At 44.6% G+C, this 16591-nt stretch overlaps 1 protein-coding gene across 12 annotated transcripts in view; it reads right to left on the bottom strand.

The window, feature by feature from the left end:
• The window catches only part of Tanc1 (tetratricopeptide repeat, ankyrin repeat and coiled-coil containing 1), a 234393-nt gene that overhangs the window by 118185 nt on the left and 99617 nt on the right, over window positions 1-16591 (bottom strand). For all 12 annotated transcript variants that reach the window (XM_017319203.2, XM_030251967.1, XM_017319205.2 and 9 more), the window contains one exon: window positions 3180-3368. In XM_017319203.2, the coding sequence (XP_017174692.1) occupies window positions 3180-3368 (189 nt within the window). The remainder of the gene's footprint in view (window positions 1-3179; window positions 3369-16591) is intronic.

Genomic DNA, 16591 nt, shown 5'->3' with positions numbered 1-16591 from the left:
TGGGTATTTTTAAAGCCACTGCATGTTCACAGCCATATGTCAACCTTTCTTAAAAATGGAAAAAAAAAAAAAAGGACAGGTAAGACATTAGCATTCTGAATGCTTTTCCATTGATATGGTTCAAAGAAAAATGTATGTTAAAAGCCATGAAAATATTATTTTAGGTCTTCTGAGTCACTGCCATGTTTAAGCAGCCATTTTTGCCTTAAGTTTTTTTAACTTAAAATTACTGATATAATAATGCCAAATCACCACTGTGAGACACTAATTTGCTACATGGATTTGGGCAGTGCACAAAAAACTGTTCTGCTAGCAAGGATATGCTCAGTTGAAGAAAAGCATCTAAACTGGAAAGCATTTTCTTGAACCCATTAAAAGATTGAATATTTGGAAAAAGACTGCTACATCTTTCTGTCTGTAAGACTAACCACAGAACTTAGAAATAAATTTCATCTTTATGGGAATTATTTCTCAAAGCCAAATCTCATATAGGACAAGTCGGTCAGGGTTTCTCTGCCCACATATTGAGAGTCCTTTCAAAACTCTTTTTTTTGTTGTTTTTGGTTTTTTTCTGTTTGTTTGTTTTTCCGAGACAGGGTTTCTCTATATAGCCCTGGCTGTCTTGGAACTCACTCTGTAGACTAGGCTGGCCTCGAACTCAGAAATCCACCTGCCTCTGCCTCCCGGGTGCTGGGATTAAAGGCGTGCACCACCACTGCCCAGCTCGCCTCTCGAAACTTTTCAGATCAGTCACATTGCCCAGGCTCACCTGCCAACTCTACAGAAAGCCCCACCGAACAGACACCGACTTTGCTATCAGTAATAAACTTATGTCTAAAATGTAGATTCCCTAGAGTCTCAGGTGATCCCTAGCCCTGAGGCAAAAGCAGTAGCATTTCATAGTCAGAGCAACTGAACATGGTTCAGTATGCCAACCTCTGTGCTTGGCATTCCCTTCGACTGAGGTTCTTACTAAGATACAGGCTCAGAATCATCCGTTCTTCATGACATGCTTGGCTAAGACATTTTTCTTGCCCTAAAGTACCACATCTGTGAAGTACACAAGGTTAAAGAAGAAAACAAAAACAAAAACAAAAACAAAAACAGAACATTACTAAGTGATACTTGTAGAAGTTCAGGAAGGTGCACTTCATTCAGGAGTAGATGGTGGACCCCACTGCAGTAGAATTTTTCAATCAAGGTAAGACTAGGCTCAACTGTGAAAGGTGCACAGCCAAGTAGGAATGTATTGCCAAGGTACAGGGTGACAGTCAGTAAAGGAAAAAAAAAATCACAAAGAGATCATAAATCAGGAGGGGAATTCACTGAGCTCACAGAATTTTTGTTGCAGTTAGGACATGAGATAGGGGGCAGGGGGGGGCAAGGGGGGCGGAGGGGGGGAGATGGTGGCAGAGCTGGGGGTGGGGACGAGACTTCCTTGTTAAACTGATAAAACAGGTTTCTTGACTAAATCTGGATTTGATAAGAAGGCCCAGATAGGTCTGGGAGAGGGTTCATGCGTCTAACTGGAATCTGGCAAAGCAGAGTTTCTGCTGATAAACTGACTAACCTACAGACAAGCAACACAGCTGAGTAAAAAGAGATGTGTGCAGATCCCAAGGAGAGTCAGTCAGCCCAACCAGGGGAGCCTAGCAGGAAAGGCCCTGTGAGAACCCCGATTTGCAGGAGGAAAACACCCAGAGATACAGCAGTGTGGCCAGCAAATGCCATCCCAGGAATTTCCCTAAATACTAATAAACAGGAAATCACCTCATACCAAAAACCAATTTCTAGCTAATGACTGAACTGTAAACAATGCTGTCCAAAATAAGAAAGTTCTGGAACAATGAGAGATTCTGGAGGCTCAACCAAATTCACGTCGACATTTCTCACACGCAGCGCCGCAGGGTTTCCCCTCTTCATTTTACCACGCATAAATCTCAAACACCGACTGCAGGACTCAAAAAATAACGCATATGTCATTCCAAGTTAACGCAAATATTTAGGAAACCAGAAACTAATTAATTTCATAGCCCCAGGGCACAATTTAGATGAACTCTGAATATGTTCCCATGTAATTGAGAAGAATTTTCATTGGCACATGATCAGTAGGAACCCAAATTATCCTGCCTTTTATAAGCAAATATTTGGCCAATTTAAAAGAATATCAAAGACCTGCTAGGACGCCAGGGATGAGGACAGGAAGGGCTTTCCTCACATCTGAATCCCAGCCTCTCTTAGTTAACCGCTGCTGGGTTTTGTTCTCAGTATGGGCAAGCGTGCATGAAGCTGGTAATGACAGAGGGAGGCAGGATGCCCTACACAAGTGACCCATGGCTCCTGCCCTGTTACAAGCCTGAGTCGTCAGCAGATTCTAAACCTTACAGCTGCTCCAATGCTGGATAATGGCAGCAAGCAAACACATCCGCTATATAATGCTTGGAAGGGATAAACAGGCAGCCTGTTGTCAATGGCACTTGCCTGTATCCAGAACTTTAAGGGCTTCTTGAATCTCTATGAAAGTCTATCCTGGGCAGCTCATTAGTATACTTGGAGGTGGAAGGACAGACTGGCAGGTTGAAATACTTGAGTTGTTTGCCCTGGGGGCAGCAGCAGTTCAGAGTAACTTCTGTTCTTACAGAGAACCTGAGTGCAGTTCCCAGCATCCACATCAGGCGGCTTGCAACCACTTAAAACTCCAGTTCCAAGAGACCCAACAACTCCTTCTGGACTCTGAGGGCACCTGAATTCATGCGTGCACATACACACAGACGCACAAACATATATGTAGCTAGAAATAATTTTCGAACCCCCTTCTTCTAAAAGTTATTTTAACATTGAAAAAATATTCTCCTAAAAGATTTGGTATTTTTGAGATGAGATCTCACTATGTTGCCTAAGCTGGCCTGGAACTTCCAAGTTCATGCGCTTCTGCTTCTTGTCTTAGGTGCTGGGATTATACGTATACAGGCATACACCACCACAACAGGCTCTCCCAGAAGATTTCTTACATGTACTCATCTTGATATATACATGTATATGATGTATACATGATATAGATCATATGTGATGCAATTATATATGTGGAAAAAATTTATTTTATTTTATATATTTAAATTTTATTTTATATAATTTAAATGACCAAGATAGCTTATGTTGATACTGGGATGCTTTTTTACCTGGAGATTTTTTGTTCGATCTTGACTGTGTCAGGAGAGATTGTCGAGGCAGCAAAGGTGATGAAGGAAGAGACATAGAGACCCCTTTGGCCAAGCTCACACGATAAGTGTCCTCTGTTGTGGACAAACTGTTCACAGGAGAGTCACCACTGGAGGACAAGGCAGGCGTCTCTGAGCCAAAGTCACCTCCTAGAGTGGAAAGATGATATTTAGGTTATACCACTCATGACAAGTTGATAAGACTTTAATTTCTAAGAGCTACATTCTTAGAATATAATTCCCATATACCAGACATACTTCTTTAAACAATTTCTCCTGATCACTCTTGAACTCCACTGCCTGCAGGGGAACTCAAGCTTTACCACAAAAGCATGAGTTAATTCTGTCAGGAGGCCTTCTGTACCACTCAACTGCCACACAAGGTCCAAAGCCAGGAACTCTCTGGACTTCCAGCCCGAGTCTGCTTCCTCCAATATGGGAATCCCAATGGAAGACCTGGACTGCACCCACAGGGCTTCCTGGCCTCACTTTTCTCTTTTCAGATCCCACCTACTCTTCCCTCACTGAACCCCGGCCAACCCCAACCCATCACAACGCTCAATTCTGAGCAGGTTCCCCTAGGATCTAACCCCCAAAGGAACCTGGGAACAAACTAGCACACCATTATGAAATCAAACTTTCAAGAATAAGCAGATTCTCCAATATATAGGATGTACCTATAGTGTACAAAGGATACAGGGATACAGGATGCACCTATAGTGTACAAAGAATACAGGGATACAGGATGCACCTATAGTGTACAAAGAATACAGGGATACAGGATGCACCTATAGTGTACAAAGGATACAGGGAGGGATACAGGATGCAATTATAGTGTACAAAAGATACAGGGATACAGGCCTCTCCAACATAGAGGATGCAACTATAGTGTACAAAGAATACAGGGATACAGGATGCAACTATAGTGTACAGAAGATACAGGGATACAGGCCTCTCCAATATAGAGGATGCAATTATAGTGTACAAAAGATACAGGGATACAGGATGCAATTATAGTATACAAAGGATACAGGGATACAGGCCTCTCCAATATAGAGGATGCAACTATAGTGTACAAAGAATACAGGGATATAGGATGCAACTATAGTGTACAGAAGATACAGGGATACAGGCCTCTCCAACATAGAGGATGCAATTATAGTATACAAGGAATACAGGGACACAGGCCTCAGCAGGGACGAGCCTCTTAGAGAAGAAGCGTAGCTGGTTAAATGCACTCAGATGATACACTTTCCTCCTATCTTGCCCCTCCCCCAAGTTGGCCGCCTCACCCCAAGTCACATTCCTCAGAATGCACCAAGAAGCAACCAAGGACAGCAAAGAAACTTGAGTCATCACTCCATAGATTACAAACCATCTTCAAAGTTCTAAATTATAGACAGTAGAATTCGGAGGAGACACGTAAGTTTTCCATAAGCAAAACCTGTCTGTCTGACAAAGACTCTTTCCAACTAGGCTTTGTCATGACTTCCTGGCTACAAAAGAAACCCATGTACCACCCTTGGGGGTGGGGGGATGAACCCTCTGAGATGTCTAGCCAAGCAGGCACTCTTTTTTTTTCCCCCCCCAGATCTCTGTGCATAAGGCCAGAAAGGGATGTGACCCAAACCACCATTATTCATGCTATACTGCTGTGCTGGCTTTTCACATGGGAAGGGCTGTTAACCCTGCCCCAGCCTGGGGGAACACACTGAAGCCTTGGCTTCGCAAGCAACTCAAAGGTGACAGAGCTGTCAAGGGCAAAGCTGTGGGCAAGCTGGCAGAGTCAGCAAAGAATCTTCAGCCTCACCTGGGCCAACTACACTCGAGGCATTTCAATAAACCTGAGACACTGATGAGTTATCACTAATTGCCCAGGCCACTCATTTGAAGAGGGAAGAAATACACAATTACTAGACAGCCCTCACTAGAATTACAAACACACTAAAGGCAGGTGGCCAAGGCATTCTACCCCTAAGAGGGGAGGGTAAACAGGAGTTAGTTAGTAGAGGCCCCTTATATTGTCCAGGTGAACAGGAGAGGTCCCTGCCTTGGACCGTTACACCCCCTGGACTCTTGACGATACCACCTCTTGAGATCTATAGCCAGTGCATGAGGCACCCTGACTACCACTTCTGTGGCTACAACCAGAGCACATTTCCCAACGGGGCTGTATGCTTATACTCAGAAGAGATTCATGAGAGCTTCCGGCACTTACTTTCTCTGTCTCACAACTAGTTCCATGACCAGATCCTACTACCATTCGGTTCTATAAGCAGATACAGCATCTACAAGATTTAGGCAACAGGAGTCGGACAAGAACATATAAGTAGTTACACCCCCACAGTTACTGAGGATAGCGGAGCAGCAGGCAAGGCTGATTTTCCATGTGTTTGAGGAGAGAGCTACATGGCCTCATGTACTACCTAAGTCACAGACTTGGTCTGTAAATGGCAGCGAGGTGGCCCGCTAGGCCATAAGGAATAGTCTCCCTACCCACTTGGAAAGATTTCTGACCTACACGTGCAAACCCAGACTTTCAGTCCCTTCCTTTTGATTGGAACACAAAGAAATGGAAATACACACACCATTGCCAGAAACTTTCTAAAAAGTTAAGCTTGTTCCTGAGAAAAGGGTCACTATCTCAGAGACAGAATTCTCTAACACAGAACAAGAGAAATTAGGGGCTGGAGTGCAGATTTAAAGCATTTCCTAATCACAAATCCTGCCCGTAAACTTTGTTTGTATCGAGCAAAGCAAATATTTTCATTAACTGCAAGTCTGTAAGACAGAGCCTCCAAGGCATGTGGCAGCCATGAGGACCCTCGGCCTTGGGACCAGCTGGGCTCCAGCTCTTTGATTTTATGTAGGCTGCAATAAAAATGGAACTTAGAGACGGGGTTGGGGGAGGGGGCTTCCATTCCAGCTTTGACTTTGCCATCTCCTGACGGTATCTGTCCCAAACATGCTGTTCTGTTTGGCTTCCCAGAAACAATTAAACTTCCAGCTTCCTTTTATAGGGAAGGCACAGGCAGGGAGAGCAGCTCTATGGATGAGCAGGAGGCACAGAGTACCAAGTGGGAAGATAAGCCTGCTCAGAGGCTGGACAGCATCCTGGAGTCCTGGAGCTTTAACTTTTACAGCGCAGAGAGCAGCAGGTTAAGTTCAAAGGTAGCCCAGAGCATCTCATGACACCAGAGGCCAAGAGCAGAACTCTGGTAGGGGCACACTTATGATGACTGGGTGTTCCGAGCAGCCAGGCATCAGAAATCCCCGGCTCCCTCAACATTCCTCAGCAGACGCTAAAAAGGGTTTCAGAAGAATTAAAGTTGTTTCACGGCAGCAGCCAGCGTGACTGGGCCATTTCTTTTGGCCTTGAGTAGATGTTGTTTTAACTGCCATCTCTTTTATTCCTCATTCCAATTAAGTACTAGGAAGCACATGTCAATCACGCTTCCTGTTGCGGCAGCAGAAAGGCCCAAACTGGGCAGGACAGTGCATCCTCCCCAGGGTACACAAGCCATGTTATCAAGGACCAGGATTTGCCAGGCCCCCCTCCAACGCTGGCAGGTGCTTCCCATGGAACATTTAAACCCCAGAGAGAATCGTATCACCCAGCACGAGTCCATCTCAGAGAGTCCCCTGATCCAAGCACACCTCCCATAGGCTAGAAAGCAGAGCAGCATTAACTGGGAGGATCAGAGGGAGCAGCTGGAACCTTCACCCAACCAGCCATCTCAGATCCTAACATACTCTGCAGTTGTTATAAGGATGTTGGGAAGAATGGAGAATCCCCAAAGAAACACATTCTAAATGAGCTAAATATATAAGGGGTAATCACACGTTTTCTGTAAAAGGGGCTAATCGTATCTCAGGCTCTGTTAGTTATATACAGTCTATACACACACACACACACATACCTTTTCCTATTTTAAAATCACCAATTTCCTAAATTCTAAAAATAAAAGATCAGGAAGGACATGGGGGATAAATGGATGTTTGTAAGGTCTTCTGTGTTTATAATAAATCAAAATTAAAATACACACATAATAAAGTATAAGAGTGAAAGCCGTATGTAAAAGATAATGGACTCACCAAAGAGAGTAAGACATCCAATAAATCCGTGTAAATCAGAAGAAATGGCTTTTGATAATAGTTCTTTATTTAACACACACACCCCACACACTCTTAAAGACTTTGAATTTAAATTCATAATGGAAGAAAAAAAAATGTGAATCTAGGAGACGAACATTTAAAGGTGGCCATGCAGAATGGCAGTCAGCACTGCGGATTAAAGAACACGGACCGCAGGATTAGAGAAGGCTTTCAAAGGAGGGCAGAGAAGGCAGGTGGATGAAAGCGAAGCCTATTTGAGAACGGGTGGCCCTGAGAGTGGCAAGGGTGAGCTCACACATTCAGGTAAATAGGTCTACAGAGGCAGGAAATAAGGTTTCCATTTATCGTGCCATAAAGTGGCCAGGGAAGGTGGGGCTGGAGGCTTAGAATAGAAAGATGTTCTGTTTATCCAGCTCCGGAAAACGGGACTCGGGTGATACATTTAACTAGGGCATCAGATGTATTACAGCATCTTATGTGGTTCCCGCCTCTGGGCGCACTGCTTTTTAAACATATTTTCCATCATAAGGTTTTATAACCACATAACTCATATATATTTACAGAAACCCAGCACGTTGGGAAAGATTTCCTCTGCAAGACCCAGTGTCTTTCTGGAACCTTGTAGAAGGCTCTCTCTGCAATGGAAAACACTTCAAAGCATCTTACACAATGCCCTGGCTTCTAGGCCCAGCCACTGAATATGCAGTGTACATTTTCAAAAAGAAAGAATAAGTGGATCCATGTCGACAACTTCCCAAAACATATCCACACAATCATGACTAATTCTCAAACACTTTACCACACTACCATCACACACACACACACACACACACACACACACTCACACACACTCACACACACAAAACAGCTAATTCCCCAGGGTCCAAAAAGTACTAGCTAATGAGACAAGCCAGTCCACCTTCTCATTGGGGGGTCAGCAAATGTCCTCACACTTCATGCTCTCTATCCTGAAACATAAACAGAATGTCATTTTTCTCCCTGACTGTCCAAGCTTTTCCTTTAAAACAAGTCACCATGCAAGAGCTACAGTGCTTTTAAAAAACCTATGACCTCAGAAAACCCTCCATTCTCAGACTCTACAGAAGCATAATTGGAAGCAAATGTTCTCAGGGATGCAGGTAGGTCCCCAGTCTGAGTGCTAGGAGCACCCCCTCCCTCACTTCGACTTCACAGCCTCCCTACCAAGCCGTTACTGTTCCTAGTTCTCTTCTAGACGAGAAGACCTAGAAGTAGACAGGAATGAGCATCGTGCCTGAGGGCCTAAGGGCACCAGTCAATGTCGACCGTGAACTCAGGCAACTGTACATTGCCCATCTCCCTAGTGCCACTCCCCTTTCAGAAGGCTGCCGAGATACGCTTTCAATATTACGTCATTCTGTGTACCCGATGGAGAAAACCAAAAATAGTGTATATATAGGTCTGCACGCAGTCCCAGGCCACCAGAAGAAAGCTGTTCCCTTGTCTACTTTCCAGTTCTGTGCCGGCTGCTTAATTAGATCCAAGCACTCTCGAACGTTCCACTGGGGAGGTGGCCGGGCCTCCTGATCATTAATTTTCCTTCAGTCGCACCTTATGCTGCTGTCACACAAACCAAGCACATCTGAAGCATAGGTGTTTAGTCATCAAGCACTCAAAATAGCGTCCTTCCCTTTCACCCAGGACTGTACATTCATTAACTCTTGCAGCATATGGGCCTGCAGTTCCTGCAGCGAGACTGGCGGGTCTAGCCTCCCAGCCTAGCCCAGAGGAAGAATAAAAATGTGGGTCAGCTGCCACCAACTGCAGCCTGGAAAGGTCTGTGGGATGCATGCAAATTCCTTAATCTATGTTCAGCATCGCATAGATGTTTTCTGACCTCACGGACCTCCCACTTTTTAGATGCTGAGGCTTTCATTGCTACATCTGATCAGGGCAGCGGCCCCACCTCCTCTGTTCAGGGAGGAGGACAATTGCTGCTAGGGTAGCTGTCTCCACTGCTGCAGCTCAAGTCATGGGCTTTAAGGCTCTCCCGGAGAGGGCAACGTAATGAACGCAACGTGTACCGGGGATTTCTCTCGCCACTGGAACAAGAAGCTGGTCAGGATCTGAGACGCTTGTGTTCTGATTTTTAAAAAGGAAAGGAAAAAAGAAAAAGAAAGAAAAGAAATGGCAGTTGGGAATGTTAGTGCATATCTGTAATCCCAAACGCTCAGAAGGCTGAGGTGAGAAGCCAGAGGTCAAGGCAAACATGGGGAAAAATAAAAAGACAAACAGGAGAGAAAGGGAAAGAAGAAAAACCATTGGAAATGACCCTGCAGACCAAGTTTTCAGTATTTGAAAATGTATGTTTCCTGGGGGTGTATGTGTATATACCGATGTTCATGTCGTATGTATATACAACTCTGTGTGTGCTGTGTACATGTAAACACGCCTACTGTTTGGGAACGGAGGATCTCTGGAGTTTGTATCAGGCCTGCCTCTGCAAATAGGATGTAAACAACTGGGAGAATGGGCAGAGGTTAATCCTTGCATATGGCTCACACCCTCTATGTGCATGTGTGATGTAAATATTTACATTTATACTCCCAAGGATAGAGCTATGTGTATATGTGAAGGGTTTTGAGTTAAGTGGGCCACCTGCTCTGCTCTCCCTTGGGAAGTGAGTGAAAGGAAGAGCCATCCCACAGGCTTTGTGCTCAGGGACACCTGCAAGTGACTGCCACCCAGAGGTGACCTATCTGCACTTGGCAGGCTGCCCTGAGACAAGGGAGAGGAGCAACAGAAGGCCATCACCAATGGCAGGTACTTCTCTCTCAGCCTGCACTGTCTCTGTGCCAGCGCCAACTACCAGGGCTGTCACTAGCAGGGGACAGCCAGCTGATGGAGGAGTGGGCAGGGTTGAGGTGGCTGCAGGTGGGTAAAGCATGAGTCCCAGACTGTGTGTAAAACCGCACCAGGCGTTATGCAAAGCCTCCCTAGAGCCCAGTAAAATGTCTGTCAACAAAGAGGCAAAACCCCGAGAAACAGGAGGTGACTAGAAAAACCTTAGCAATCTAAAAGAAGACACTGGAGCATCCTTTGTTGTTGCAACAATGCGTGACTTAACCACATTCCAGTCAGCTGGGCAATAGAGTCCCTATTCCCTCCACTGAGGCTGCTTCACCCCAAGTCTCCCAGCATGAACCCTTCCTGGACCTCCATTAAACAGGTTCCCCTTACACAACAGGCCTCCCCTAAAATCGTCAGTGGTAAGGAGCTGATAAATTATATAGTTTATCAATGAAAGGAAAGTAAGTAGCTTTAAAAAAATGGTTTATTTTATTTTATGTGCATTGGTGTTTTGCCTACCTGTATGTCTGTGTGAAAGTGTTGGATCCCCTGGAACTGGAATTACAGACAGTTGTAAACTCCAATATGGGTACTGTAAATTGAACTCCAGGTCCTCTGGAAGAACAAATGGTAGTACTCTTACCCACTGAGCCGCCCCTCTAGCCCCTCGGGAAGTGAGCATCTTTAAGACTCAGAGAAAGACAACAGAGAACACCATTCATAAATGCTGGGCACCCTGGTGGAACATGGAGTGGTTGGCCTAGGCTGTTCAGGATCACATAGTTTGCAGCACAGTCCTGGGTCCACCACTACTTTATCATTACCCAGCACTGATAAAGAGCTCAGGAGAGTTTCCCCAGGCCATAGAGGAAAATGGCAAGAAAGCTTAATGATGTGAGAAAAGATTACAGATGGAGAACAAAAGATGTTTCTCAGAAGAAACCTGGAAAATAAAGTCATTAAAGCAAAACTCTGTTCTGACAGGAGGAATACAGTCTAACAGACCCATTAGGTTCTATGCTGCTTCCCTGGAGGAAGACACAGTCCTAATGTCACCTGGTAAAAACTCTGTATCGAAAGCTTAAGAAAAGATTGTCACAGACCAAGGTATGTGTTTTTCAATGTGCTTAAACAGGATGCTGCAAAGAGCAGAGCCCAGCGGTGCCTGGCTATTGAGCCGTTCTAGAGCTGTGTGAACAAAGGAACCACAAAGCAGGCAACTCAAAAAACAACCACAAGTGAATTCCTTTCATTTCCAGACCTAACAGTCCACAGTCAGAGTGGAGGCAGGATCATGCTCTCTCAGGAGACTAGTCAGTCCATACCTATTTCTTCATCTCTAGCCAGCCATCTCTGATGTTTCTTGGTTTGGAGACTCAGCACTCCAACCCTGCCTTCATCAATCCACAATGTTCTCTCTCCATGTGTATCTGTGTGTTTGAAACAGGGTCTCCCTCTGTAGCTCAGGCTGGCCCAGAACTCACTCTATAGCTCAGGCTTGCCTCAACCTCCCAGGTCCTGGGATTACAGGTACAAACATCACTCATTGTTTCAGTCTTTCTTAGGAACACCAGGATTTGAAATTAGGACCAACCTAATTCTATCGAGATCTTAAATTAATCACGTCTGTAAATACTGTATTTCCAAATTGGGTCATTTCCACAGCCATGATATTAAAGGTTTCAGCTTCAACTTATCTTTGGCAGGAAATGCAAATCAATGCTCAACACGTTACCCTCTCCAACATCAAAAGCCAGAAGTCACAAAACAATAGCTGTATCTAGAGAGAAGGGCTAGCATGACCAAGGCTCATAAAGCAAGTTTGCAATTGTTTGTCTTATCAAGCGAAAGCATTCTGAGATACTCCCAGTATCAACACACAGTACATATATCCTTCTGGAGAGAAGAAGAAAACATTACTTCAGAGAGCCACCTACATCAACTACAATGGAGACACTACGGTTTTACAAAGTCTGTATATATAACCCACGCCTTGTAACACTTCAGCCAACTGTCCCTTTCACCCCCTTCCCTTTCAGGAAATGTGGTCTTCAACCATTCACTTCACCTCTTAGTGAAAAAAAAAAAAAAAAAAAAAAAAGAATCTGACTGATCTCTTAAAATAATAACTGTAGCTGTCGTGCCAGAACTCGCTGACAGCGGCTAGCATTTTAATGGTCAGGACACTGGGCAAAGGCAGAGGTACAAAGCCTGGTTTTGGTGCCAATGAACAAGTTACAAGAGAGAAAAAGAAAACAGTTTGCCATATGGTCGGTCTTTTTTTAAACTATGTGGAATAAACATCCAAGCCAGTATACACAATGTTTTATATACTGTATGACAGTAACGGCAAAACGGGATGCACAACCCGTGTCAGAGAAGGAGTCCAGTAACGTGGTGGTGGTGGTGGCAAAACGGGATGCACAACCCGTGTCAGAGAAGGAGTCCAGTAACGTGGTGGTGGTGGTGGCTGTTCTCACGGCTGAGGCCTGGATGGGTTTCCTCTTCCTTGGCTGCTCTCAGTCTGCCATGTATTCTGGCAATGTCAGGACACGAATGTTTCATAAAGTATACTTGATTTTCTAGCACATACTTACTTCAGACAGAAACTTAACACCCATCTCTTTTTACTTCCTGGGTCTACCCAGTAAAGCTATCTCACTGGATACTTGCCAAAAGGGAGGGCTACTTTTCCTCTTTCTAGAAACTTCCAATCATAACCACTATGGACTTCAATCCACAGGCTCAGACTTGTCCTTGTGCAGCTAGCATACCTGACCCATAAACCCAGGCCTTCTTGCTATAAGATGGTCCAATCCTGATTGTTCTCCAGTGACATTCTAAACTGGCTTCTGTCTGGCTGCCATTTTTCCCCGTGTTGACATAGGGTCTCCCCATGAAGACCAGGGTGGCCTCAAACTACTCCCCAAGCTAAGATTAACACGTGTTAACCATAACCCGGCTGTCTTATTCCAACCTCAGCCAATGAATGCATGCTTTCTTGTCTTAATGTTAAATTTCCTTAAACACAACCCAAATACGCCCTCTTAATTTGTAGTAACACAAACAACCTGCCTTTTCTCACCAAACCCTCTATGTCTTGTGGTTGACATGAGAAGTAAGAGGAACACAGTGTCACAGATCTCACAACTATGTCATTAGTGTCCTGAAACCAAGCAGCAAGAGAGCCTGGACCGGCCAGTGCCTTCGGGGTATCCATCCTTAAGCTACTCCTCCATCTCATTTAAATGCCTTAGCCCTATGATTACAGCCCAAGCTCACTGACTCCTGGAATTCACGTCAAGTGGGTATCACAGTACACATCAGAATTTGTAGTTATGTCTTAATAATAAATGCTATTATACTACTGAGTGTATCTAGACTAATAAAGACTGCTGATTGAATATGTGTGGGAGCGGCTGTTGCATGCAGAAGACAACTTGCAGTGATCGGTTTTCTCCTTCTGTTATGTACATTCTGGGAATGGAACTCAGGTCGTCAGGCTTGGCAGCAAGTACCGTTACTGCTGAGCCATCTTGCCAGCTCCCTACTAACGATGATTAAGCTAGTTACTCATTAAGTCCTTACTAAGTGTGCCAGACACCTTATTAAACATTTTATTTACATTAGTTTATTCATCATAATCTATTTAAAATAGATGCTTCAACTTCTCCTTCTTTCAGGTGAGAACACAAAGTTGCCCACAGACTAGAACCCAGGCTGCCTAACTCTAGTCACGACTCTATCACAGTATCACACTGGCTTGCTGGCCCAAGTAGCAGATGCCCTAACCACAGTGCTCACAGAGCATGGAGAACTTACTGTGCAGTGCCTAAGAAATTCTATCACCCACAGCTCATTTAGCAAGTCGTGTTTCCCTGAAGGATAATCATCGGGAACATTCTGTCACATTGGACATGATGACATTTTGGGGGTGGAAAAATAAGTAGAGGGAGAAAGGCTTTTGGAACAATACCATAACCTGTACACCACCCCTCACCCACTACTCAGTCTCAAACCCTGGCATTCCCGGTGGTGAAGCTGTGTGCCAGCAGGCTCACCACAAGAGAAAGGACAAGAATAAAGGGAGCTGCTCTCTCTCTTCCTTCAACTAAAAGGAAACTTCCTTATATGGACAATGGGATCTATAAACATGGTGGGGGGGGGGGTGTTAGGGGTTGGAAGGGAGAGCTCAAAGTTTCTAGGTAGCATGTCAAGTTTCTCAAAACCAAACAACAATAAAAGCCATTCAAGAGTAAAGTGCTTGCCTTCCAAGTATGAGGATCTGTGCTTTCTCCATACAACCTACATTTAAAAAGCTCCACAGGCATGGAGGTATACCAGCAATCCCAGCCAGCACTGGACGGGCAGAGGGGTGGGGAGGGGGGGTATATCCCTGAGCTCACTACATGGTGAGCCCGTCCTACCTAATGAACCCCAAGTCAGTGAGAGAATCCAAGGTGGGTGGCACATACCTGAGGTTGTCCTCTGGCCTCCACATGAACGTACACACACATACATACCTCCATTATATACATTTAAAACGGCACAGCACAGGCAACTCCCTTCCTTTTCCAGAAAGAGAACATATAAATTGACTGTACAAGTAGCTATTTAACAAAGCCCTCTTCAGGCCTACTCTGAGGTACGCAGATTAGAGGAGAGAAGAAGATGCCTCTGCATTTCTGTTTTGTGTCTTTTATGTTCTATACACTATATCCCCGCTCTGCCATCACTCACACACACACACACACGCGCGCGCGCGCGCGCGCACACACTGCTCCGTTTTCAAAACCGCAGTTTCAATGACATGTCTGGTAAAATATCTTAGCAACAATGTCAATGTTGTCTCTCTGCAGCTAACCATATTAGCATTCCACTGTAATCATGATTTCTCAAAACATAAAATGCATTGCAAGTCATTTGCTTCATTCGTTCTTGAAGTATGTCTCTGGGGGGGAAAGCCCTCTAACATCACGTAAACTGAACAGCAAAATTATGTTCAGTAGCTATTCCTTACTGTGTATCTAACTTGTGAGCGTAAGTACGTGACCGAGCGAATGTTCACACAGAATCAGCATACACACAAAATCAAATGAAATACTCAGGCAAATTGCTTTGATCAAATCATGTGCCTTGTTATTCTGTAATAGAATCCCTTAGCTTCTGTACTTGTGTATCTGTATTTAAAATTTGTCTTTATAGGACTGCCAAGAACGCCGTTTGCTAGATAATGGCAGAATGTATTTTTCCTAAGCGTTTTCAAAGTCACATACACAAAATGTTGCATAACTAGTTGGGGTGTCCCTGCAGTGACACAGGAAGAAATGGCAGCAGACCCGCAGCTCTAACCACTCACAAACTCCCACAACGGTGCAAATGTGTCATCCTCACCTAGTCATTTCCAAGGTGACACTGAGTAGATCTGGTGAAGGACTAGCCAGGGTTAGGACTCACAGCAAACCAGGTAAACTAGAGCCCGTTCCTGTTACGGTGAAGTGAGCTGTGAATCTCAGGCACAGCAGTTGAGAGGCACAGACATCTTTGTACACACAGAAGTCTCTTGTTTCCCATCCTTGCATCTAGGCCTCTATAACGTCCTCCCCCCAACCCCCAATCTCTTAGCAAACACATGTCTTCCCAGACTATTTACAGCAACTGCCCCTGCAGCAGTCTGCTAAGGGCATGCCTCATAAGCAGCTCCTTCCTCCATCTGCACCAGATGGAGTGGCCAGAGCTGGGTTGACCACGCAGGCAAGTGAGCTAACAATGTGTCCAAAGTGCCGCTAGTTACCAAAGTTTGAAGGAAGAGTGTCAAGAGACAGAAAAGCAAAGAACGCAGGACGGTATCGAACATGCCATCAATGATAAGGGCAAATATTTCTAACATGCTTACTCTGGTAAAGACGTTGTTATAAGGACTTTTAACTGACGTACTCTTCCAAGAATCAACCATGTACAGAGAATACCTGCCCTTGGTATTGGTGGGAGATTGGTTCCAATATCCCCATCAGATCTTGGGATGATCAAGTCCCTTTTGGGAAAGCGCGCAATATTTGCATAAAGCCCACATACATCCTCTTGTTTACTGTAAATCACAGCCAGATGTTAGGCAATACCTAATACAATGGAAATGCTATGTAAATTGGAGGGCATGCTGTATTATTTAGGAAATACGAGGCAGAAGTCTGTTTGTGGTCAATGTTCATGTAGCTTTTTCCTGATACACACACACACACACACACACATATATATACACATACATGTGTGTGTATGTATTTCAAGACACAAATCAGAAAGAGGCTCAACAGCTTATGCTGGGAACCAAACCCAAGCACCCAATCACTAACTTTAGGGACAGAGAAACAGGGTTAAGCTCTCCAGCTTAAGAACTGGGCCATCTTTCTGTATTTCAGAATGGATTTCCC

This window comes from Mus musculus, chromosome 2, assembly GCF_000001635.26.
Source record: "Mus musculus strain C57BL/6J chromosome 2, GRCm38.p6 C57BL/6J".
Classification (NCBI taxonomy): Eukaryota; Metazoa; Chordata; class Mammalia; order Rodentia; family Muridae; genus Mus; species Mus musculus.
The sequence above is the reverse complement of the archived record's forward strand: the minus strand, read 5'-3'. Positions and strand labels throughout refer to the sequence as shown.